This window comes from Macrobrachium nipponense, chromosome 7 (genome assembly GCF_015104395.2).
Source record: "Macrobrachium nipponense isolate FS-2020 chromosome 7, ASM1510439v2, whole genome shotgun sequence".
In the NCBI taxonomy this organism is placed as follows: Eukaryota; Metazoa; Arthropoda; class Malacostraca; order Decapoda; family Palaemonidae; genus Macrobrachium; species Macrobrachium nipponense.
The window spans coordinates 111,073,893-111,101,822 of NC_061109.1; the positions used below are offsets into that span (position 1 = coordinate 111,073,893).

The window sequence follows — 27,930 nt, forward strand, 5'->3', positions numbered from 1 at the left end:
CGAAATTGAGATTTTTATTCTTAAAAAATAATCGTTTATTCAATAATATAAGACATGTAGGTAGCAAACAAAATAATCGTTAATTCTTCAATAATATAACACATATTTAGATAACAATTAAGTTAAGCGATATAGTGAGCGAAGACTTGAGGGGAAACTTTGGCACACCAGGAAGGTTTGAATTCTCTCTAAGCACAGAGGGAGAATTCAGCAGAATTTCTCTCTCGCCTCCAAACTGACGTCTCTCTCGCTGACGTCCCAGAGCCTTCTGGCCAGATCCTCGTTCTCTGCTTGTTGGTAACACGTGGATTCCTGCTGGCAGAGACGGTATAAACATAGCATTGTTTATTTGCATGTTTGTTTTTTTAGTTCTGTGGTAGGATGGCTTGATCATTTTTCCCTAGCTAGTAATCTTGGCTTAAGATGGCACTGAATTTTGCTTTTCTCTCTCTCTCTCTCTCTCTCTCTCTCTCTCTCTCTCTCTCTCTCTCAGAGTTGTTATAGGAAGAATGTCACATATTTCGTATCGAGGATAATACGAAGCAGTTGCCTGATTGGTTATTTATTTCAAAGCTGTTCTTTAAAAAATGCGTTCAAAGATATTGTTTAGAAATTAGCTAATTTTGTAATTCTTTCAAAAATAGTGTTAATTGCAGCTGTAACTGAAATCAAAATTTGAATTAAAAAATATGTAATTTATTTGTGATACGTAACTTGGGAAATTTTGTCTTTGTCTAATGCCTAGGGTTCTAGATACCATAGATAAAAAATTTATCTTTTCTCTGTTTAAGCGGCTAAGATAGTCAGCCACTCAGGTGATAGGAGAATGAAAACAAAACGCAGTGGAATGGAAAAGTGAGGGAGACTTATTTCATTTCTGTTCCTGACGGATTGCTTTTTGTGCTTGATATAAACAATGTTTAATGATTTCCCTATTACATTATTATTATTATTATTATTATTATTATTATTATTATTATTATTATTATTATTATTATTAGTATTATTATTATTATTAATTATTATTATTCTTATGATTATTATTATTATTATTATTATTATTTTGAAGCACTCTCCTAGTGCCGCTCTGGAGAATTTGTTTATAAATGAGGGTAAACATTACAGAAAGGCAGTTGTCAAAGCTGGACAGCTGAGCAGTAAGAGACTAAAAAAAAGAGTGGATGTAAAGTTAAATCCGTTCTGCATATGAATAACTTTTAAAGTGCAAATCCGTTTTAAGAGAAGGGTTTTCTATTTTGTGTACAACTGACGAAAGGAATCAAATTACTACCTGGCAATCCACGAAGTATTTCCCCGATGAGTCTTTCACTTCATCTGATACCGCCAAATAGATGGTTGTCTGAGCTCCTGTCAAACAATCCTAGAAGATATGAGAGGCAAATATATTGTACTGAGAACCACAAGGGATTTTCAAATTAAGAAAAAAAAAAAAGTTTCAGAACTGTGTTATGATTTACATTATTTATAGGGCTCCTTCAAAAAAAAATAAATAAATAGAAAAGTTGAAATCATACTTTTGGATAGAAAGATACAGTTGAACGACCAACTTTTTTTCGTTCTCTCTCTCTGTAAAAGAGCACAGCAATAGTTGATGGACACTAAAGACTAGTAGTACGCTTGGAGGAAACTTTCGCAGATTGTTTTAAAATGAAGTTTTTGAGATGAACAATCTTGATAACTGTGCATGCTATGTTACTCCGTCATTATGAAAGTCGGTGTCTTGGCATGTGTTACCAGTCGACTTGAGAGGAAGAGATAAAAGTGGAAGCATCTAGTAAGAATCACGGCACATGGTTGAAATGACAAAGATGTGTGGCAGGAGGTAACGTAATTGTAAAATGTAACAATCGGTGGGAAGCGGTTATCAGTGGCCAAGTCGGAGAGCAAAACTCAGAAGAGGAATTTTAAGCCAGAGATCACCATCGTGGGGAGAGTCGGCATTCACAAGTATCTCTGTAGGTGTGTTGATGTTACAGGAAATACAAAACCAATGTACGAGAGGAGAATGAGAACATAATTGTTATGTGAGCTATTAAGAAACTCAATCACTGGACAACGTCATTACAGAATTATTTAGAATTGCGTGAATTAACTTACCTTCCCAACAACTTGTGCTAGTGCGCTGTAAATGTATCCTCTCAAAGTGCCTACCTTGTGGAACCCCTCGGTTGCCACCACTCCAGGATGCAGACAGTTAGCAGTTACACCTGAAATAGTGATCGGTTTTGTAATGTGAGCCGTGAAAGACGAAAGGAATTTTCACCTTAAGTAATTGTGTGGCGGTTATCACGAAGCTCTCGTTAATACATAAGAATATATTATCAATATTCAATTGTCATTCTTGGCTAGAACGTGTTATAACCAGTCTCGTTGACTACAAATTCAGAAGATGCTAATGAGACAAGTGAACTATGAAGTCCCATATGGATTTGAGCCGTGCAGCTTAGAATTCCTACATAGTGATCAAGCCTATACACAAGTAAATAAAACCGGCAGAAGGCTTAAACAGGGCCTGTATTTCAGTGTCTCGGCTCAGCTTGAGTAGTAAATGATATGGATCAGCATCTTTCTCCTCTACCCTTTCCAGAATATGTTATCCGAGACCTCAATGTTACCTCAAGACTGAAAAGTAACTATGAAGGAACTCGGTATATACAAAGCTGTGAAATGGCATTTTTACTCTGATGTAGACGGTAATGACAAGAGCCTCACCTGTTCCCTCAAGTCTTCGGGAAAGTTCCTTCGTAAAGAGAATGTTACAGAGTTTGGACTGGGCATAAGCAGCCAGGAGAGAGTACTCTTTGGCGTTTGTGAAATTGAGATTGTCAACGTCCATCTCCTTTGCGACACCGTGCAGCTTCGAGGAGACTGTCACAATACGACTTGGGGCACTGGCCTTCAGAAGATCTGAAAATAGATATGATACGGGGTTGTAATTTCAGGAATTCTTATTCGCACGTACGCTCAAATGAACTCTCTCGTATTGTATCACTACAAAATTTTTTACGAGATGTTATACTATACAAAATAATACCTAAGAGTACTTCTCTTGTGAAGAGTTCAACATCTTCATAGTTTAATTGCAATGATTTCATTGACAGAACAGGCTGCTGTCATCTATAAAAAAAAAGTGATAAGGCGTTCTTTATGAACTAATCATGTGTGCCAGTTTGTGTCTAGAAGGGTAACTCGGTGCCTTATAAATGATAAATGATATGATAAATGGGCATGGGTATCTCATTATTCTCTAAAGTATTCGGAATTGTTAATCGAGCTACAGTTTTATTTTACTCTGAATATAGTTGCAGGCACTGCATTATTGCTGGTTCTTGAGTTCTTATATATTTTTCTGTACGCTTGACCAATTAAATCATTGTTATTGCTAAGAGTCTGTAGGCATATTGTATTTTGCTTAGAGCTTTAAACTTTAAACTTTTGGGAGTACTTTATTGTAATTAGATTAGATGATACCCTTGCTTTAAGTTTTTGGTAGCATACGGTGATTAGATCTTCGTTGTTTTTAAAAATCATATAACATATCTATTTCCAATAAGGTCCTGCCTATTCATTGAAACTTTAGTATGACGGGAATTTAGATCTTATTTTTTCTCAAAAATCTCAGACATTACTGCAGTTAGATTTTACCCCTCTTACAGTTGTTAGGGTTATTACACTCTTAAGATCTTACTGTTCTTCATCATGAAATGTGGAAGTCTAATTAGAATTTACTTATTCTTAGAAATATTGTAATATTAAATCTGCCCATTGTTGAAGCTTGCAAAGAGAACTGGTTCTTAGTCTTCATTGATATTGCATTATAGTAGAACTTTACATTTCTGTTGAGGCCTAACTTTGGACTGATCAATAGATGTTACTCCTGACAGAATCGCTGTGAATGACTTTATGACAAGCACATACCCAAGAGTAGGTTAGTCAGTAGGAAGTGGCCGTAATGATTGGTTGCCATCGTCAATTCCAGATTCTGAGGCGACATCTGCCTTGTGCTGACACCTGCTCCAGCGTTGTTGATCTGCGGGAAGAACATGTGGATTTATGACAAATCTGTTGTTTTGCAAGGTGGAGGGCTGTATGCACGTTCAGGAAATTCCCACTAGTGAATTGTATACACGTACTGTGTTAGTAATAATCTGTTTTATTCCATCTGTCCATCCGCCTGTGGTGTTTTCGTATGGTAACACTGCGTCCCGGGCTTTAGATAGTTACATTCAGCTTACATTCAACAATAATAATAATATCCTATTTCGAATATTAACGGTGTACTTCGCATACAGTAAATTATTAAAACACTTTTCAGTTGCAAATGTACACCCAGCTATCCTATTATTTACCTAAAACTTGCACATATCGTAACTATTTAAAGCCCGGGACGCAGTGTTACCATGCGAAAACACCACAGGCGGATGGACAGATGGAAAAAAACATAGTATAGTTGGTTATAGTAATCAAGATGTAATCAAGAAGGAAGGGGCCATAGGGTTAGTAGCTTCATCCTAAATACTTTCTAAAATCGGGAATTTATCACCTTTTTGATCCAGGGAAAGGTATACAGTTTAGGAGAAAAAAAAAAATTCTACAGTGATTCATCCAAAATTCATCTGTTGCAATGTAGATGTAGCGTTGATCATTTATGTGTGCGTGTGTGTGTGTGTGTATGTATGTATGGCTTAGAGTCTCATGTTGTTATAATATAAATAGCATAAATGCCTTTTGCTGTAACACCTTACCAACACCTTAAGTGACTTTTCTTTCTTCTTGATGTTTTCTGCAAAACGCCGGACAGATTCTAGATCAGATAGGTCTAATTCTTCCACGATCACCTGAGGATTACCCGTCTCTGACTTTATGATATCTGGAATGGGAAATATCAAGAGATTAGATAGCTCTCTCTCTCTCTCTCTCTCTCTCTCTCTCTCTCTCTCTCTCTCTCTCTCTCTCTCTCTCTACGAAGAGACCAAAGGTGCCATTGTTTTATACAGTCTTAATTTCATCTTACTTATTCTAAGATTAAATTGCATGTTTTAAGCAAGCAGTTCCGCCTGGAAAACAAATAAATCTAATCGCTGCTGGTTGGGTACAGAAGCCGGCCATATCTGGTTCCTCCCCTTTTCTTCTCTGTGAATAAATGGATATAAGGTTTGCATGGTAAATTAGAGGTTAATTGCTCAAATATAAAAAAAAAAAGAATTTATCTTGTTCATATATTTTTGAGGCGAGATTGCCTACTCATTATTATTATTATTATTATTGTATTAGAAAATTTTATAATTAATTAATTATTATTATTATTTTATTAATTATTATTAATTATTATTATTTTTTATTTCATTATTATTTTTATTATTTTATTTTTATTATTATTATTATTATTAAAGTAGGGACAATTACGCGAAACATAATTAATTCTGCAACAAGCTTTCGACATTTGAAAAAATTGATAAACAGGGCCAGGAGAATAACAAATAAGTATAACTAAAAAAAAAAAATGTATCCTCGAACAGACAGACTAATGTGGACCCAAACGAAACCAGTGGTGCAAGTTAGAAAAACCAGCATTCTTTAGCGATGGACATCGGTGAAACTCAGACCCGTTTTCTTTCATCTTTCGGAACCTCGCTGCCAGACTTTTTGCAGTGAGTATTGCCAGTGTTTTCCACATCGGGAGAAAGATATAACACTTGTTGGTATTGTTACCACAGTGCGAACAGGTGGGACTTCAGCAGTATTATTATTATTATTATTATTATTATTATTTAGGAGATGATACACACACACACGCACACAACACACACACACACACACACGCGGTGCCGTTGACTTAAAAGTATGCCTCCAGAGTGTGGTGTTCATTAGAAAGAAGTAACAGAAGGCAGAGGGAAATACAGAAAGAAGAGATCAGTCACTTGGATCAAAGTTTGTGGGAAAAAAATGCTCAAAAACCTTTAGAATAAGTCCATCTCTATCATTATTATAATAGCAGCTTCAGTCCAGTGTTGCCAAGTGTGGGGACATGTCCTTACGCGTAGGGATACTGGGACAAATATTTGAAGCGTAGGGACGTAGGGACGCCTAAATAAATTATGGCAAAAGCGTAGGGCTGCTTCACTTATTCTTATCATCTTCCCTATATAATTTATCACAGTCCCTGGTATCTCGCCATTCTTTATATGAACTGAAGTAAAGAGCGTTAATGAGAAATGGGAACTTACCAGCAACTCGCTGAGCTTTGATCAGGTTCCTGCAAGCCATGATCACCCGAGCGCCTCTTCTGGCCAGGTCGTGGGCTGTCGCCTTCCCGATCCCTTTAATTTAAAAAGCATAATGGAAATGAGACTTAGTAAAAGGGGCTGGGAAGACTTTCTAGTATTAGAGGAGCTTGGTAAGTAGATAATGATGATATTCAGAAAGACTCGCAGAATCTGATAGTCAGGCTTCATTCCGTTCCGAAGTAGCGAATTCCACTGTCAGTGGTGACCGAGATGAAGCGGGTTGATGATATTCTTCGCTGTATTTTGTATTTCTTTGAAATTCAAAGTAACGGTAAAACTGATGTTTAATTGTAAAAGTAATACAGTGACAATAATTTTACAGCATTCAGCGCACAGATACTAAATCAGTGATACTTTTCTCTCTCAAAGCCGAGAAATTGTTGTAAATGGAACCTGCTTGCAAACGTACACTTGAGCTCCGCAAATACTCAATTTCTTATCCTTTATATATGCGACACAGTCAGTAATTTTATATTATTGTGAATAGCTCAAATTTTACAACAAAAAACTGTCAACATGGACACAAACGCTGTGATAGATGATCCAATTATGTAGGGGAGAGAGAGAGAGAAGAGGAGCGAGAGCAGTGAGAGGGGAGAGATAGAGAGAGACAAGGAGGGGAGGGAACGAGAGGAGAGAGAGAGAGAGCGAGGAGAGACGGAAGAGGTGAGAGAGAGGATGAGAGAGAGGACGATGAAAGGACCTAGAGCGGGAAGACGAGCGAGAGAGAGATGTGATCTGCATTATCTCGTATTTCCTGTGATATTCTGTCTCATCAAATATCAGACGGACGTTCGCAGTCTGTTATCAGGACATTTGCTTAACAACGCGTTTCGGTTTTTGCTTTAGTCTCTTATCTTCATTTGTCAATTATTTAAAAGACACGCTCTTACTATTTTCCACGATTACGCTTTAACGAAACGTATAAACTTCATAATTGATCTTCATTCATTAAGGAATTATATACCCAATTTTAGTTTTTTCTTTACCACGCTGCTTTTTTTCCAATTGTCACTCAACAAGAACATACTTAACATCTAATATACGCGCCATGTAAATACACTGCCGCAGCTCTCTCTCTCTCTCTCTCTCTCTCTCTCTCTCTCTCTCTCTCTCTCTCTCTAAAGTTGTGTGTTAAAGATGTGAGACGTCTTTCCAAAGTTTTTTTATTGGAAACAACAATTAAATCCATTAAATGGCAAAAGGCATTGAATTACTACATATTTACGTAATACAGTACATGATCAAAGAGGAAAAAATAATAAAAAGAATGCTTTAAACGTTCGGTTAATAAGCAGGAATTTCATTCATAAGTAACAATTATAACAAAAATTAAGCTAAGATTTATTTTTGGAATTTCAAAATGCGGTAAAGCAAAGAGCAAGCAAGGTCTCTTCATATGCCTGAGTTTAGCAACAGCGAATTATGGCCGTCTGCTCTTGTGAAAACATCCCGACCAGTGCGCAGCTAATGTTGCATAGCAGCTGCATCGCATACTGATGAGCGGCAAATTTTTCTGACGACAAAGTTAGAAGTTAACTTCACTGAAGGTGTTCCTTTGATTGTGGTCGTGTTAGGCATAGGAATTAAAGTTTGCTGGTAAATAACTCAAGGCAGATTACAGACAGTTGTCTAGCACCAAAACGCCCCACTATAATACCGAAGAAAATGTTGGCATCATGAAAACCAGTTCGTGTATGACCTCAATCTTATAACACGTATAAGAGAGTGTCGAATAAGACTGGCAGCGACCTTGAGAAGTATGTAAAGAAAAAGAGCATAAATTGTAAAGCGTAGAATCACCTGTTTATGAAACAAAAGGCAAACGCTGGTTTTAAGGAAATTGTTGACGGAGTACAGGAAAGAGTAAGTGAGGTAAAGCAAACCAAAGGCCGATTAATAATTACATGGAGCGGTCAGATGGTAACAGAAATGAGCAGGTTGATGATAGTCTTTGCTGTATTTTGTATTACAAATGTTCGATATTTCTACGTCTTTCATAAAGATTCTAAGTAACGGAAAGACTGATTTTTAATAGTAAAAATAGTAATATTAATGTTACAGTGTTCAACGCACAGATAAATTAGGGATGGTTTTCCCTCACAAAGCCGAGAAATGTTTTTAAAATGAACCAGCAAGCAAACGTTCACTTGGGTTCCGAAAACACTACTCGGCTTATGATATCGTCAGTAATTGTATACTGATGTGAGGAGCTCAAATTTCCAAACGAAAACAGTTAATATTGGACACGAAGGCTGTGATAGACGACCCAATTATGTAGGAGAGAGAGAGAGAGAGAGAGAGAGAGAGAGAGAGAGAGAGAGAGAGAGAGAGACTTGATCTGCATTATCTGGTATTTCCTGTGATAATCTGTCTCATCAAATATCAGACAGACGTCCGCAGTCTGTTATCATGACATTTGGTTAACAACGCATTCAGGTTGTTCTTAATTTTTTGGTTAAGACTGGTTCGACGTTCATGAATATTACCGATAATTCAAATTCGTTGTATTGATGTCTGAACAAAATATAGGTGCTATCGCTCATTTTCTCTACGTTATATATACCATTTATATATATATATATATATATATATATATATATATATATATAATATTATATATATATATATATATCGAGCTACAATGTCCTTTAATATCTAATTCGCTCTACCTCGGAATTAATATATTTTCATATATGCTTAACCGAAGGGGAATTTTTTCTCGATAATAGACTTGCCTGGATCGGGGCGCGATCCCAGGATCCTTTCAAATCCAGGAACGTCAGTGAAGCTTTTACCTACTACACTACCGCCCCGATCCAGGCAAGTCTATTATCGAGAAAAAATTCCCCTTCGGTTAAGCATATATGAAAATATATTAATTCCGAGGTAGAGCGAATTAGATATTAAAGGACATTGTAGCTCGATATATGTATATGAATCACGGAAAAGTGATATGAATTATATATATTATATATATATATAATATAGATATATATATATATATATATATATATATATATATTATATATATATAATATACATATAACGAAGGAGGATAATGTATGTCTGTCATGTATTGTGAATATGGTTTTGTTTACCAGTTCTGAATAGTTGTCACCTATATCCTTTAATTGTCTGGACCTTGTATCTGAGATGATTGTCTTAAACCTTTAATTGCACCCATTGTTTATGCTTGTTTGGGAAGGTTTTTCATCTTCCAGGTGTGTCGGTTTCTAGGTACTAATCTCTTTATAATCCATATCTGTCAGTTATACGAATCTTCTTGTATTGTCTTTTCCCGTATGTATGTATGTCAGTGTCTGCTCAGTAAAGGACGTTTAACGTCGAAAGATCTTGCAGATCCTCCTTCGTTTATTTTTCCTTCGTGGCATATATCTTTATTATGGATTTATCACATCCTAACTTTCGTGATTCAGTTATATATATATATATATATATATATATATATATATATATATATATATATATATATATATATATATATATATATTATATATATATAGATATGTATGTATAGTATATATATATATATATATATATATATATATATATATATATATATATATATATATATATATATATATATATCTAGCGCAAGGGATTTATTGGACCATTGAATTTTTAAAACATCATTTTAAAAAATGGAGAGAAGCAAAACTGTCCCAAGCATCACGTGGGAGAGTGGGACTGAAGTTTGTATCAGTGTTATAATGATATTTTTTCTTTCCTTTTTTGGAGTTGTTTATTATTTCTTTTATATTTTTTGCTATAAAAGATTTAATCGCATTTTCTCAAGCTCACCCTGTTCTATATAGATACCTATGTTTATTATACACATAAAAAATTTTGTGATTTAACGAATGGAATTAGTAAGCAAATTATGAATTATTTGCTGACTTTCCCTAGAAAACTTAATTTGTTAAGCTAGCTGGTTCACTTAAGGTAGATTCTTGGATGAGCCCTATTCTCACGAGACGTTTGTTTGGCGGCCGCTGATTGGCTGGTACCGGGAGGTAGGCAGCTCCCAGCCAATCAGCGGCCGCCAAACTAACGTCTCGTGAGAATAGGGCTCCTCCAAAAATCTACCTTAAGTGAACCAGTTATAATTTGTTGCAGTCAAGGCTTCTCCATTTACAGGGTATTGTCTCGTGACATAGTGAAGTTGAGTAACAGGTGAAGGGCTGGAGAAAGATCGTGATTCTATTAGAAAATTAAGTGAAAATAGACTCGTACTCCATTTTTCTCTCGGTGGTGGGTTAAATCCTGATAAACGTAAGAGTCTAGACTACTGAAACTCCAATTTTTTTCACCTGAAAGTAGCGAAGTTACTTGTGCTTAGGTTTAAAGAAAACAAATATCTAAACAATAAAGTTCACAAGAACTCAAGTGACCATTTATTGTGCTGCATTTGGATCAGACCTCCGAATATTTCTATGAAAAACAGCCAGTATGACGGCATATACACCAATCTTCATCAAGCGTTTTTATCAACTGTTTACTGTTGCAAACATTATTTGTTGAATTGGTAGCGTACTTGCAATTCATGTAAGCAACAAAACAGGGGATGGGCAAAGAGAAAAAGAAGTGAAAAGGGTAACTGAGAAGAGCTAACCTTTCTAGTGTTTGCACGACAATATACGTGTAAGAATACCTCGATTATTAACAGCTTACTTTCGTTATACAAATTTCTTTTTTCAGAAATGATGACTATGATTCACTTTGGTATTCAGGGACCCGTGAAGGTCTCGCGTAAACGCATGAAGTATATTTCACGAAAAATTACAAATGATGAAGAATAATTCCGGTTAGCAGTTGTGGCCTTCCAAGAAACAACATTACATTATGTGGTCATTGACCTTGAAGTAAATAATACTGCTGTACCTGCTGATGCCCCTGTGATGATGACAGTCTCATTGTGAAGAAGCTTCTTGCTAGTGCATCTTCCGCTTCTCCTTCGGTAGACAATGCCTCCTGAGATGGCGATGGCCAGGAAAGATGCTAAGATGTGAAGGCACATCATCACTACAAAACAAAAGTACAATTTAGAATGAATGTTTGCCATCGTTATTAGCAATACATGTAAGTGTTTACATAATAAAAATATGGAATGTTAGTCCATATATATAAAAGTCTAAAACTAAAGAGGTCAACCAGATTGCTTGCAGGAATGTGATCAGACTAGAGACGCTAAAGATGACGTATACAATAAGTATGTAGGCTAAGATAACATGCCGTCACCTGTAGTCATTCAATTGTTTATAAACATTAGTCCAAGCTCCCTGCTTGAGACAACTACCGCCTACGTGATCTGTAGCGTGTCTCATTTTGATTGTGTGTTCGTATGAAACTATGTCATTTGGATTGTATGTTCATATGTTCGAACTACTGTCTGTTCCTTCATAACTTGTAACAGAGATGGTAGACAGTAGAACAGAGTTAGCTATCGTCATTAGAAGACCTGTACCTCTTTACCTAAGCTTTATCATGTAGAGGAATAGGATTAGCCATCATCATTGGCAGAAGCGATCAAGCTATCGTTATTAGAAGACTTGTACAATCATACCTGATCTTCACCATGTAAAACTTCAGAAGAATATATAATTTTTTATACTTAGTGTTTTCTACAAGAACCTCACCGAACCATGAGTTTAACACATCGTCGTAAAGATAATACCGACTTCGTAAGTGATCTACAAACCCCCAGACACTCCATTGAAGATGGAAGTGCAATACCAACCGACTTAGCGTAAGATTATCGCTAGTCTAACATTACCTCATAGGGCGCCTTATCATACAAGGCACGAGCCCTAATATTGGTGGCCAGCGTACCAGACGAACTCTACAACGTCCTACGAAGAAAAACCAGAATAATAAATCATGATAAAGTATCATAAGAAAATCAACGACGACGGAAGCAGCGATTCTTCAAGCAACCTAATATCAATCGTTAGTTGAGCGACTTCAGAAAACAATAAGAACTCTTCACGACGACTAAAAGCACAGATTCTTCAAGCACTTAGTATCATCGTTAGTGAATAACTTCAAGAAACAAACGAACGCGTTCTGCAGCATCGGATCTTTCAAGGGCTCGAATCATCGAAACAACGCGCACGGGGGAAACTGAAGCCAAACCAGGTCATCCGCTAAGTAGAGAAGGAGGACCAAGGCCGTGTGTCGTTATCGGAACACCGTGACTTCCACAAAAGCAAGCTAAGTACAATTTTTTATTCATTTTGGAGTAACTTTGAGTGTTTCCTTTACAGGTCGAATTTCGTTATTCCTGTGGCTGAAGTTACGAGACATTCTTAATCTTACTTTTTTACAGAAATTATCTATCATCATTGAGATTTCGCTACTGCGAGTTTTTATCTTTGAGTGTCTGTTTCCAGAAGTTCTACTGAAATATCATAATCATATACTATGTTAATTTTATCATTTTGGGTGATTATTATCCCTTACGTAACAAATCATATTAAACAGTGAATATGGCGTTTACGCAGTGGACGTCTGTATTTATACAGATGCATGGATAGGGTCGTTAAGCACAGTAGTGATTAGAAAACACACAAAAACAAGTGGAACACCCGTACAAATCTAGATAAATTAGAGGTAACACTATTTCGGGTCATGACAATAAATGCTCCTTTGCAAGTCCCGATCGCAGTTTTAGCCTTGAGTTTTTTGAGTTATTATAAAATATCGAACCTCAATGACTCAACTTAACTTTAAAAATATGGCTGATTGCAAGGAATAACATGTCTGTAAAAAACTTTCATCAGGCTAAATGCGCTGACCAGGATCCTCACTATTTCAAATTTTAGCAAAAGAATGAAGTACAAACAGTTAAGATTGAATGCAGTAGAGATAACTCGTCTTAATTAGTAATCGCTCAGTTCCCTAATAGTTCGTCCTTCATTGCTTTATACGTAACCAGCAACATAATGCTAAAAACACACAATACGTTGCCGATGGTAATAAAGAGAAGGATCCTAATTATTACAAAAAGAAATAGAAACAGTAGCCCGTTCAGAATCAAACAAGCAAGCTCGGTGACTGTGTCACCTAGTCAAGCGGTCAAGTCAGTCAAAAAACTGCCGAAGTGTTCAAAGCATAGCAAATTCCACACCAATAAGCGACTCTAGCAGAGGTGGGGAAAAGCGATGTTGGTTTATACATGCCAATATCTTTTTGAATTAAAAAGGATTTTTTTCCTATGAAACACACGACCGTATAGTAATCAGAGCAGGTTTTCGTTTTTTTTTTATACGTGTTATTATAAGTAGTGGTGGATAAGCCCGACTGTACGCGCAGTAAAAATTAGAATATCTTGTTTATTCCTTTAGTAAACGTAATATCCTGTATTTACGGACTCACTGTCTGTTGTTCGACTTCCTAATGAGAAGTCCGGATAAGCGAGCGCTTACAGATACCTCTATAGTTATAAAAAACATGGATCTGTATCTAGTGTAATTGTAGATTCATCTAGGGGTATACAAAATATTATCTTACATACTGCAAAATAAGGCGTGTTTTATCAAATGAAAATCCTATAAACCTTCAAACATATTGAAATCCGTTTGAACAAAAAAAAAAAGAGACAGTTAATCAAATAATAACTTATATAGAGGAACTATACATGTTGTCACTCATAAATCGTAACATTGTTCAAATGACCCAACAGAATTCTCCCACAACCACAGTCGTAGTTTGCACGCAAAATCTCGAGAAGCATGCACCCTCGGATGTCTTAGTGCGTGTAAAAAGACTTTGCTGGGGAATGAATTTTAATCCTTCCCGACACTCTGAAATATACGATTTCCGCGAACAATGCCCTAAAAGTATACATATCGTGGATACGGAAGTTATAAATATCGCATTTTTTATTGTTGCTAATTTTTAATCACGCCCAACCCAGTCGTGGATGAATCTCTCTGATAATCTATCTAAAGTAATATCAGTAAAGTCATTCAAGCAGAGGTGATTCAGCAGAATTTTTTTTTTATCTTTTACCTGAATACCAGGAAGTTTCTCCACTAGCGAGTGATCTCTGGAAAAAAACGGATGTAATTTAAAACAAAATACGGTCTAAGGACAAACATAAAGCTATATACGTACCATCGTGTAGAACCCAATGAAATTTCAAAATAGAGATAAATGACGAAGTTGAAAAATGTTAGTATAGGAAGCCATTATGAAATCAAATAAGCCATATAACTTTTTTCCCTCAAACGTCATGCCATAAAAGATCGGACTTGGCGTATCTGCGTAGATTTCTGACGCTTAACAAGGAAACGACTCCCGATAGTTTCCAGGTGCCATGTACCGACGACATCTTATCTCTGTTAGGTTAGAATAAATTTTTTTTCACCAACTTGGACTTACTTAAAGGCTTTTACCTGATACCATTACCAATTTAATTGTTATTGTACCTCATACACCGTTTTTTTTTCAGCACACTCAGGGGACATTATCAATTTTTACGTATGCCTCCGGCTTACGTTGCACCCCAATTACAATATAGTGTTTGGAGATTTTTAGGGGATACCCTACATGCCTATATGGATGTCTTGTAATCTTTTCTAATACTTAGAAGTACATTCACATAAAGTAGAGCTAGTGCTACAGAGACAAGACAAATATCTCAGAGTAAAATATCTAAATGTGAGTTTTTAAAAACCGAACATGTTTATCTAGGTTTTATGTGTCTGGTCAAGGTCTTAAAAGTAGTCCATGGTAAGGTGTCGGCTATTCATAACTTTCCGGTACTTATTAACGATAAAAGGGGATACAGCACTTTTGCGCTGTAGTGGGTATTACAATCGTATGTAAATATGTAACTCTTCAATCATGACAGCTCCTTTAACAGATCTTACGAAGAAGAGCGTAGATTTATTATGGTCTGAAAAGCATCACAGGCGTTCGATATCTTAAAAGCGAAATGCAGCTTACCTAACTTAAAAATCCCTGATTTAAATAAGGAATTTTTTTTTATTGCAACAGACGCCTCAGACCAAGGGTAAGAGGGATACTACTTCAGTAATATGATAAACAGTTCTTCCCTATAGCTTTTATTCACGTAAACTAAACAGTCCTCTGAAAGTAAATATGCAGTTAATAGGCAAGGAAGGAAGCTAGGTATCTTTAACACTAGTATATTTTAAGTTCATAATCTATGGCTATCCTGATAAAGTCCTTACTGAACATGAGTCCTTTACCGAGTTTTTCAAAGGCTTTAATCACAGTCCAAAAGGAACTCGGTGACAAATGATCATTCAGGTTATTGGAGCCAAGATAAGATATCTACCTGGGAAAGCAAATATCATAGCTGACGCATTATCCCGCAATCCCGCACCATACAGCAAAGAACCATTAATTGGACTAAAAGATATAGAAACATCCGTGCCTATTGTTAAAACCGTATCTAAACAAGAAAATTCCTTAACCCAAGAGATCGCTAGCATTGAATATCTGGGTTGGAGCGCAGAACTGTTACAAACTGAACAAAGCAAGAGTCAACAGACATAACCAAAACAATAAACCCTTCGAGCAGAAACCCTAAAGCAAAAGTATATTTAAAGTATGTGTGTCAGAATAATGTAATCAAATGTAATATTATATGTAGGTCCGTGACGAGGGAAAACCCGAAGACACAGCAGATGACTAACGACCGGTAGTAGTAATAATCTCTTTCATACCAATCGTCATAAAACTGGTTGCATCCGTCTCAGGGTTCCCTCCTATGTCCCAGAAAGCCAATCACTGTTTTACTGGCCTACAATGTTTACAGATATAAAAGCACATAACTAATTGTAACACGTGTCATGAAAACAAGGATACACTAAGACGCCTGTCAGTTTAGGAGCCTATCCTGTGCCAAATCAATCCTTGAAAGAATATACGTATAATTATTAACAGAGTTACGAGTCTGACAGAGGGAATAAACACTTTCTTAGAGTTATAGTTCCTTGACACTTAATATCGAATTATATAGCACTAACAACAACACCGCAATTGAGTGGCGTTAGGATATTTATGAGTGCTAAATCAGTAAAACATGGAATTCAACACATATTATCTGAGGACTCGGGTGGTGTAAATCAATAATAATCTCCATAACACGTGGTGTGAATTCCTTTCCATTAAGAAAACCAATAATATATTTTATCACCCAGAGTCAATCGGTTTGGTAGAATAAGAGATAAATAAAAAGGTGTCAATGTCTTACGAGTTACAACTCGTGATGTTGGATCCGAACTGGATTATAGCGGTTCTCGCGGTTTTTAAATACCTTTATCATTTATATCTTGTATCGTATAGAATTGATGCCGCAAGTAGCCTTATACGGTACGCCGCTAGAACACTTTTCCCATATTCAAGCCAACCATTAATTTATCAAATATATATAAAAAAAATAAATAAATAAATAAATAAATATAATAATAAATAAAATAAATAAAATAAAATAAAAGAGATTTTAAAGTCAGGAAGTCTAGAAGTGAAAATGTTATCTATGAAATAATCCTATATGAATCTTATACAGGGCTAATAATATATATAGAATTTGTATGGAACCTTTTTCATTAGTTTTCAATAAGGAATATTTAATTTAACATAAATCATGTAGTTTTTTTTTTTTTTTTTTTTTTTTCCAACATGACGAACTATATTGTTCAATTTTGTTTTGGTACTGTTTTTTTCAGACATTCTTCCTCATATGTGGGTCGAGTATTAAAAAAAACAGAAAAATTATCCTAAAGTCGTATTTGTTACAGCAAGTAACGTAACTCTTAGCTGGCTGAGAGCAATCTCCTGCAAGTGACGACGTCATCAGTGCCGTATCACATTTGTTCCTTTTAACCTCAATAATCTGCTTACACAGGCTTCATCTGTGTGTCGTCTCTGCTTGCAAAGCAGATTGACTGGAGAAAGGAATGTTTGAGCCCGAACTTCTCATGGGCAAGGCAGAAAGTTAGGTACAGGTGGTCTATCGGTGTGCGCAATGCAACTTGCAATCATTTTAAAATTAATAAACAAAATAAGGAATAGAGTTTCTATAACATCAAAATGAATTAATCTTTTCTGAACCTCATAGACATTTAGAAGTATCACGATATGGATATGGATTATTTACTTGCAACATTAGCTTATTACAATCCAGGTAAATCACATTCATGGGAAAATGTTACATTTTCTTGAAAAACCCAAAGTTTATATAGAAATTAGTTACATAGTGGGGTTTTTTCGTTGCATCTCCTACCTATTTAATAATGTTTTTAAAGTTAACCTCAGAGGATGCGCACGAGAAAATTGAATATGAAACTTTTGTTAGGGCACATAGAATCATGATTAATCTTCTCTTTGACTCTTATGTTGCCTGGCAATCTTACAAATAGCTCCGTTTTCCACTTCTTTGTCTAGTAACTTACTACCAGTAATATCGAATTTTCTTTGGGATTTGTATTGATATCTATTTATTTGTTATAATTATGGATATTTTTACGAGTCATCATAGACCTGGATAGGTTCACTCATTGTTAATGCCATGGTAAAAGTTTGTACAGCGGACTCTTCTGAATTCCAAAATATCGCGAATTCATGTGGGTTAAGTCTGGTCTAAATGGCTCTCTCCCCTCCCCTGTATTTGGATGTTTGTCTGAATTTACTTTGCCCTTGTGACAAGTATAATTTTCACTTGCAGGCTGATTAATGGAACCTGGTTACAGTATCCTGCAGTACGAGAGTTTCACATCGCAACTTCAAAAAATCGTTCGTCGCAGCGGACGACTACAGTCAGTAACAACCGCCTACAATGTGAAAGGAATTTCATGGACTTCTTCGACCGACACCGTATCTCGTCGTTAATCTCGTTTTAATGCGGAATGCTCCGGCGGCTGTCGGAATCGACTACGAATGGGACATACTTCCGACAATTACGACCCGAAGGATATTCAACTCTACTTTGCTGGCGAAGGACTCGTGCTGGGATGATCTATTCATCGCGAACGTAATCGTGTAGCTTAGGATGCAGAGAATAAGTATGAGCGCAAAATAGAACGTTGGACCCGCCCAGGCAAATTTTCCCCTTGTTTTAACCATTGAAAAAGGCCGTTTCATTGGCTATAGGTGGTTGTCTGGAACTGTGTAATGGACGAAAAGTTGTTCGAAAGCTAGTTAAATGTGAAGTAGTATAACCTCGGTCATGTATCCTACATATATAAATGATCATAAATAAACAGAATCGAAATATGTTTTTTTGCGTGTACGCACTAGGAATCTATATATAAATGATCATAAATAACAGAATCGAAATATATGCGTGTACGACTAGGAATCTATACTTAAATGATCATAATAACGAATCGAAATATATCTTTGCGTGTACCAATAGGAATCTATTTAAAGTGCACATATATTAATCATAATTATATGAATCCATATGCATATGTATAAACAAATCAGGTAGCCTATAATCAATCTGTTACCTTATATCTTACCAATATCTGCGGTTATATATGAGTTAGTATATTGATTAATGAATCAGATATATAACAGTTAGCATAAAAATCAACGAATCACTCAGCATAAACATTAATAATGTTATCAATTCATATATGAAATTTTTTATCAGTTAAAATATGATTTTTATCATGTTAATCTTCATTCTATGCAATTATCAGAGTACATTAGTATTTTCTGTAGCATGAGTATCTTAAAGAGATGAAGTGAAAAACTGTATCATTATATATCACGTGATCACTATTAAGTACCAATATCATTGTTTTATATTTTATTACTTGAATCAATTCATTTACGCCATGAATTTTTATTTACTTATATATATATATTCACATAGTGTCTGTATCACACTCCTATAAGTCAAATGCAAGTCAAGTTTGAGTAATATTCAGTAGTTGGTTTTGGTAGCTGACCGAGCTGATGTAAGTGTTTACATAATAAAAATATGGAATGTTATCCATCCATATATAAAAGTCTAAAACTAAAGAGGTCAACCAGATTGCTTGCAGGAATGTGATCAGACTAGAGACGCTAAAGATGACGTATACAATAAGTATGTAGGCTAAGATAACATGCCGTCACCTGTAGTCATTCAATTGTTTATAAACATTAGTCCAAGCTCCCTGCTTGAGACAACTACCGCCTACGTGATCTGTAGCGTGTCTCATTTTGATTGTGTGTTCGTATGAAACTATGTCATTTGGATTGTATGTTCATATGTTCGAACTACTGTCTGTTCCTTCATAACTTGTAACAGAGATGGTAGACAGTAGAACAGAGTTAGCTATCGTCATTAGAAGACCTGTACCTCTTTACCTAAGCTTTATCATGTAGAGGAATAGGATTAGCCATCATCATTGGCAGAAGCGATCAAGCTATCGTTATTAGAAGACTTGTACAATCATACCTGATCTTCACCATGTAAAACTTCAGAAGAATATATAATTTTTTATACTTAGTGTTTTCTACAAGAACCTCACCGAACCATGAGTTTAACACATCGTCGTAAAGATAATACCGACTTCGTAAGTGATCTACAAACCCCCAGACACTCCATTGAAGATGGAAGTGCAATACCAACCGACTTAGCGTAAGATTATCGCTAGTCTAACATTACCTCATAGGGCGCCTTATCATACAAGGCACGAGCCCTAATATACATACATACACACTTACATACATAAAAGGCTATAAACACATTTCCCGTGGTGTTTTCCATATAATAAAGGATAGGACACGAAAGTATGAAAAAATCTGTTACGTGATTTCGAAAGGGACATTCTCCTAGTTTTCCTAAAAGCTATAGGAAAAGATTGATAGAGAAATAATTAGTCATGGACATGCCAGATATTGGGAGTAAGCAACCCAAGCTGGTACTAACTGCAGTATAAAACATGTTATTCATCAATAAGTCAGGTTGGTGTACTAGTTTAGTAAAAAGAAAGCTTGATATTAAGTGTACAATGAAAAGGATATTATATGGGGAAGCATTTTTTTAACATTTTATATATTTTGATTAAGACTTTAATTGTACACCTGTTAGTTTTTGCAGTTGGAAATTTGATTGAGAATTGTTTCTACTGTTTGCCTTATAGCTTCGCACAAATGTATAGGGTTGTTTTCCCTTCACACATTTATATCGACTTTCCGAACAGTTTACTTTTTTATTTTCCCATATACAATATTTTTGTTCTTCTCATGTGTACAGTTTATTTCCTTCATTATGGAATTTGTTTGCATGTCTATGAATTCTTCTAATATTGCGCTCTTTCAGCAGCTTGTTATGAAAAAAAAAATTATTTCCTTGAAGAGATGTCACTGTTGCTGTTTTAAAATTTCTCTCTTAATTCAAATGAAACTTCACTGGTAAATCTTGTCCGATCCTTCCCCAATTAAAAAAACCTACATTAATTGTGCTGTTTATACGTTGTTACTTTGGGAGTCAAATATACATATAAAGTGCCTTCAGACTTTTAATCTCGTCACTTTCTGTAGTACAGGAATTTGAATGAAAAATAAATTATAGAACATTTGGGAAATCTCTGGCGAAAGATCGTGGTCTGTTGCGACATTCATATAGCAGACTTGTTTCTTTAAAATAAAGGCAATAAAAGGCTTTGCTTCAACTAGGATTTACAGTAAACTGGAATTTAAGCTTAAAATTTCGACTTGAATTTTTTAAAAAGTAAATGAATTATTTTTGTTCTGGAGCTATGGCATTATAGGGAATAGAAAATTTTGTTAGAGAAATAAAAACGGTTTTAAGAGGGTCGGTTCCCAGTTGGGCAGAAGAAGGTTGACGTGGAGAGACTTTATTTATGAGAGAAAAAAAAAGAAATATATTTTGCGTTAAACGATAATAGGCAAAATGGAGGAAAACCTGAAAGTTGTAGTATTATTAATGTGATTCCCCCCCCCCCCCCCCCCCTCTCTCTCTCTCTCTCTCTCTCTCTCTCTCTCTCTCTCTCTAGAAAGATTCATATTCAAACTCCAACTTGCCTGTTGGAATATATATATATATATATATATATATATATATATATATATATATATATATATATATATATAGATAGATAGATAGATAGATAGATAGATAGATAGATAGATATTGTTCATATAAAATTTTTAACCTATGCTTCAAAGACAGTTACCCGCACATTAGCTTCATGACTGTACTTCGAACCCTTATGGTACTTTTTGGGAACGAACCTCATGATTAAGCAATTAGTCGAATCTGCTTTGTTAAGCTTATCTACTATAATTTGCGCGATGCAAAAATAAAAAACAAAAAAAAAAAAAAAAAAACATTGTTGCGTTGTTACATAAACTTGTAATAAAAACAGTTATGCAGTTAAAGAAACTCGTTTATATTGATAATGATAAAAATGGTGGTCATGATGATGATTCAGATGAATTCGTGAATATGTAATAGATATACATATGTATTTCAAAATATAACACGAATCTTGGTAATAATAATAATAATAATAATAATAATAATAATAATAATAATAATAATAACAAAGATTGTTTCTTCAGTCCTGTCTTCAACAAATGCATGTAGAAAATAGGACTATTAGTTTCAATGAATAAAATGTAAGGGCAGATGTAAAGGACACTGAAAACAAGGGAAGTAGTTAGTACAAGCCGTGATAGGTAAAAATGCTACTCCATGTAGTGCCCAGCAAACTAATTTCAGTTTGTATGAGCTTACATGGAAGCAAGTAATATTTCGTTAAACCGTATTCAGAAGAGTAGAAGCAGTCCTATTTTAGAGTGCTCCTTTATGGAGTATCACGGCTTCTATATTCCTATAAGCATAAACAATTCTCGGTACTTGTCTCATTCTGCGTTTAATATATTTGTTATCAATTATATTACGTTAGTATGTTGATAGAATTTGAATTTTCTACAGCGCCATCCACCCACCCACCCAAAACAAAAACTTAGTACGAATTTAGGAGTATGTAAATAAGCATCAGCTTCATATATAAATGTATTAGGCTTGTACGTCACTGCTACCACACTACTTACAATACACTGTTATATAATCATTACGTAAAAGCAGATTTAGAGCAAAGAACTGAAATATCACCCTCCGAAAGGATGCTATATTACTGACACTAGACGCGAACCCGCCCCTAACCTATACGGTAGTCACGAGTTCGATTCTTCCCTCTGCCAACGTGGAGTCAGAGGAATTTATTTCTGGTGATTTAATGGTGTTCGGATCTCACAGTAAGTTGTAGGTCCCCGTTGCTAATATCTAATCCATCGGGTCATCCATAGGAGAGTTGTCAATCAGCTCAGTGGTCTGGTTAAACTAAGATATACTTAACTTACTGACACTTGAAAGTGGAACTGTAATAATTCCTACGAAAGGGTGCTGTTGATACAGTCGTACAAGGTGAGGGCCAGGTATATTCCCTATTACCTATGAAAACTCCAGAAGAGAGAGAGAGTTATCTTAATCATTGTTATGAAGGAACAAATGCGTAAACTTGCCTAATTTATTATTACTGAGAGAATTCCAGCCAGACAGACTTGGAATAAATTTTATTAGAGACTGTAATAAGAAAAGCAAATTCCACATTAACTGAATTAATTAATCTCGTCGAGAGAGAGAGATAGAGATCCTATAAAGGAATTTCGTTTCCTCACATAACTGGGTAATTATTTGTATTATAATATAAAAAGTAATTATAGTTAATTGTATACATATATATATATATATATATATATAATATATATATATATATATATATATATAGATAATATATATAATATATATATATATATATTATCTATATATTATATATATATATATATATATATATAGTGTAATAATGGTGATAATGATGATTATCATGATTGTCCTTATTACGTGGACATCCAATAAATTAGTAAAATGATAATATACTCATCAACTGGAAATTCAGAAGTTCAATACATTACTACACTAATACTATTCCCCTTTTGCCTTCTTATACATTTTTATCTATTTGCTAATTTATCATTTTTTTTTATAAGTGGGGTCTCTTCGTTCTGTATTTCCCTCTACCTCCTCCCTTTACTATTTCCTAATGAACCCCATATTCTTTGGAAGGTAGAATTTTAATTTAGTGGTCCCTTTGGTGGCCTTTTTCCATATGAATAGGTTTCACTTTCTGAATAATTAATACTAATAATCATCGAACACCAACCCGAGTGAGTGATAGAAAACGATCGGACAAAGAACATCCGGGACTAAAGTATCAGGACAGATAAGGTGATACGTGCCAATAGGCCAGACGTGACGTTGATTGACAAAATCAAGAAGAAAATATCACTCATTAATGTCGCAATACTATGGGACACCAAAGTAGAAGAGAAAGAGAGAGAGAAAAAGAAAATGGATAAGTATCAAGACCTGAAAATAGAAATAAGAATGATGTGAGATATGCCAGTGAAAATTGTACCCATAACCATAGGAACACTAGGAGTCTGGAAAAACTAGATGCGAAAGTAGGTCCAGGACTCATGCAGAAGAGTGTGCTACTAGAAACAGTGCACATAGTGAGAAAAGTGATGGACTCCTAAGGAGGCAGGATGCAACCAGGAACCCCACACTATAAAAACCACCCAGTTGAATTGGAGGACTGTGACAGAATAATGATAATAATAATAATAATAATTTGGAAGAAGATCCTCTTTTAAACAAATTCTGTTTAATAAAATGGCAAAATTCATCGAATTAATCTTATATATTATCTTTTATATTTTTCTTATTACTCGCTTTTCTGGCTCAGCGATACTTCTTAATAATTGTCCAATATTCATATTGGAAAGTGGTATTTTATTTAGAACAGGATTTATTAGTCAAGAACTTATATTATCATTATACTGGTATTATCAGAATACTGGTGAGTGGAAAGGAACTATGAAGATGACCCAAGAGAAGGTCGAAACGTCGCGATAAGCCAGAGGTACACCAGCATTAATACCAGATGAATACCAGAGGCGAGCCCGGCCTGACATTGACCTCGCTTATGGAATGATACCAACACTGACGACGACTCCTGCTTGACCTGGACCTGAGGAACGCCTTTCCATACACCAGTATTCTGATAATGTCAGTTTTTTACTAATAAATCCTGTTCTAAATAAAACACCACTTTCAGCATTATTCCCAATATGAATATTGGCTAATTATTAAGTAATATATAAGATTAATTCGCTGAATTCTGCCATTTTATTCAACAGAATAATAATAATAATAATAATAATAATAATAATAATAATAATAATAATAATAATAATAATAATAATAATAATGCTATGAAATTATAAGGTAAGACATCTTGCAAATCAGGAGTCCAACCTTAAAGTTTAGAAAAATCAGCGAGAGATAAACAGGACATGTTAATAATCTCAAAAGACCACCTAGCTCCTGACATCTTTGCTTAACGCTCTCAGGAAAAGTATTAATTTTTTGGTGTGCGTGTTTGCATTAGCGAGCAACCGTTTGTTTGCACTGAAAACATGTGAGTTTGCATGAGAGTTTGCTTGTTTACATTACCTTTATGTGTGTTTGTTGATATGGATAGTTGTTGGCTGCACTGGTTGACACCCAGTGTTTTTGGTTCCCGTGCAAAACAAAATCTCATCTCTCCACAAGATAGGAAAACTAGCTTTACAGCATTATATTGCGGATTTCTCTCTCTCTCTCTCTCTCTCTCTCTCTCTCTCTCTCTCTCTCTCTCTCTCTCTCCTGTTTATAATGTACAACAAATTGGTCAGTTCAGTTTCTTCTTTTGCCGCATTTTGTTTTTCTTAGATTACCTCCTCTCTCTCTCTCTCTCTCTCTCTCTCTCTCTCTCTCTCTCTCTCTCTCTCATACACACACACACACACACACAGACCAAAACTGCACGTGTACATTGTTTTGAAAACCAATATATTTGAATGTTTTAGCACTTGGGAAATATGTCTCTTTACTGGAACCACGTTTCCGGTTATTTTCTAGGCTCTTGAAACAGGTATTTCCAGCATGTCTTTGACATCTGTAGGCCATGCGCCTCTTGTGTTTGTATGACACTTACAAAGTTGTTTGTATGACACTTACAAGTTGTATTTAGCGCCTCAGTGGCGTGGTTGGTTTGGTGTTTGCTTCTCACCTCGGTGGTCGCGGGTTCGATTCTCGGCCATTCCATTGAGGAGTGAGAGACGTGCATTTCTGGTGATAGAAGTTCACTCTCGACGTGGTTCGGAAGTCACGTAAAGCCGTTGGTCCCGTTGCTGAATAACCACTGGTTCCATGCAACGTAAAAACACCACACAGACAAAGTTGTATTTCTAAATGCAATCGTTCCCGTGACACTTGGAACCCTGTTTAAGATTTCATATTTTTGTGAATGCCAAGGCATTTCTAGGGACTTCCCAGAATGACAATTCACCCCCCGCCCCTAAAAGGGGAAGAAAAAAAAACTGCTACGTAAAGTAACTGATTCCCAAAACGTCTGCTGGATTTTCATGTATATGTTTCTCTAAGTCTCATTCTAAACGCACTCTTTAAGTAGCTTAAGAGTGTCCGAGAGTAGAAGCACCACCAGCAGGGACAGGGTAGTAGGGTATACCTTAGTTTAGCTTATAGTAGCGGTATGTCTCCAGTGCTAGAATTGACGGTAATGTTCGCGGAGTGGAGAACCGTATAAATGTGCGGTATACATTTTGGGGAACTTCTAATTATAGTTCTCTTATTTAGTAGACTATCTAGTTACGTATTTCGATTTTCCTCCCATGCACTTGTAAATCCTGTGCTTCTAATTTTCCCTGACGAGTTAGAAAACATCTTTTTTTCTCTCTCTCTATCTCCGCATCATTTAAAGGCGCGTGTTTTCCGTTTGTTTTTTCTCCAGCAAGTTATGTTTTCAATTTTCATTTAGCACTTTAAAAAACGCTTTCCGCTTTCTTCTGTAATTCGGAGGCCTTATATATTTCCAGTTTCCCCGTGAAACTTGGTATATACCCGGTCTTGTTTACCAGTTATTTTGGCACATTGAGAACCATGTATCAAGCTGCCCTTAGATACTCGAAACCCAAGTGTAGCGATTTTTCCTTCGGTAGTAATGCAGTCCGTCCCCGGACATGGTCTTACAATACCTTTTACAAATAGCAAACTTTGGGGAGGGGCGGGGGGGGGGGGGGGGGGGAATTCGCCGACATTGGATGAGGTGGATCATGCAAATAGCTAATGTTGGAGATTTACTGAATTTTCATGAATATTAGAATTTGGCATTAGATTTCATTGTCACATACTGTAATTTATATATATATATATATATATATATATATATATATATATATATATATATATATGTGTGTGTGTGTGTGTGTGTGTGTGTGTGGGTGTGTGTGTGTGTTTATTTTTCTCAAGGAAAATCATTTAACTTAGCACGGAAGGTACAGAGTGAAATAAACCAAACTCCAATAAAAGAGAGATAAGCTAAGCAGACTTGTGGTCAATTTATGTCCTCCAACGGTCTTTTTCTCGTTTAAGTTTAAATTTTGTCCAAATTTTCGTTAATAGGCGTACGTCTTCGAACGCTGCGAGTCCTTCCATTTTTCCATGCCATAAATGCTCATATCTCTCCACAGTGGATGATCCTCGTAGCCTCTCTTCGTTTAAGAAGTTAACCTGCCATTTCTTTAGAGTTGTGGCACCGTACTTTTCCTTATTCCTTTATCTTGTTTACGTCTAATCTGGATTAACTTACTAATCTTATCACTGAGAGAACCCACGATGGTACTACAACTGTTAGTAAAACTGTCGTTTTACCTTTGCTTTATCTTCTTACTTTCACACAACAGAGATACGTCGGTTTCTCGTTTCGTCGCTAACACCATTTTATCATCACTCGCATTCGCAACGAAAAATTCCAACTGATGTTACTGTGTCACTCATTGCTTCGGAACATGATTATGCGTCCACGAAGATGCCACGTTTATTTGGTAATGTGCCCATCACAAGCAGTATATTCGTAAATTAAATAGAGTATTATAACCTCGTTTCGTCTGTGCTATATTGTGTCTCTGTAGACTTTAACTAATGAAAACTTCTAGTGTCGGCAAACAACATTCACCCGATGACTTAAATAACTAAACATCATTTACTTGCAGACGCAAATTATATATTCGACAACGCTCACCTGAAGGCTCGTGATTTAAAACACTCACTTGTAAACTCAAATGAATAAGTCTCTCACTTGCTGCTGTCGTAGATTAATGAAAGTAATTCACTCTTAATTATGAAACAACACTCACCTCTTAATCGACCCAAGATAGATGTTAGCGCAACGGGACCTGTCGAGTCAATGAGCCGAGCCGTTGAACAGTCGAGTGAGTCCGGAGTCGGCCGACGACGGAGTCGGACCAGTGTACTACTGTAAGTCACCGAGACAGGAAGAGGGATGACCAAAGACGGTTCCCGCTCGGCTGCAGCAGCCCCACCTTGAATAAGTTTTATCTTTCCTTTCCCTTCCCACTGCCTTTTGGGCCCAGTGGCCGCTTGGCTCCTCCTCCCTCCCATTCAGTATAGGCACCC

At 35.8% G+C, this 27,930-nt stretch overlaps 1 protein-coding gene across 7 annotated transcripts; it reads right to left on the bottom strand.

Moving 5' to 3' along the window:
• On the bottom strand, nucleotides 1–27,930 carry LOC135217493 (retinol dehydrogenase 13-like). Of its 7 annotated transcripts, none has more exons than XM_064253440.1 (9): nucleotides 27,651–27,930; nucleotides 11,214–11,354; nucleotides 6,249–6,341; nucleotides 4,773–4,891; nucleotides 3,940–4,051; nucleotides 2,734–2,928; nucleotides 2,119–2,228; nucleotides 1,292–1,381; nucleotides 1–315 (listed from the first exon to the last, which is right to left on the bottom strand). In XM_064253440.1, the coding sequence occupies exons 1-9, from the start codon at nucleotides 27,913–27,915 to the stop codon at nucleotides 208–210; spliced, it is 1,233 nt and encodes a 410-aa protein (XP_064109510.1). In that variant the 5' UTR covers nucleotides 27,916–27,930; the 3' UTR covers nucleotides 1–207. The 7 variants fall into 7 exon arrangements, with proteins under 7 accessions (XP_064109510.1, XP_064109509.1, XP_064109508.1 ...); XM_064253439.1 differs by having other exon boundaries at nucleotides 1–312; nucleotides 4,767–4,891; XM_064253438.1 differs by having other exon boundaries at nucleotides 4,767–4,891.

Coding starts and splice junctions, on each gene's coding strand:
- LOC135217493 (XM_064253438.1), bottom strand. CDS start 27,915: ATGGGAGGGAGGAGGAGCCAAGCGGCCACTGGGCCCAAAAGGCAGTGG. Junction 11,355..27,650: donor TATCTTGGGTCGATTAAGAG/GTGAGTGTTGTT, acceptor TTTGTTTTGTAG/TGATGATGTGCCTTCACATC. Junction 2,929..3,939: donor ACTGACTAACCTACTCTTGG/GTATGTGCTTGT, acceptor ATCTATTTTCAG/ATCTTCTGAAGGCCAGTGCC.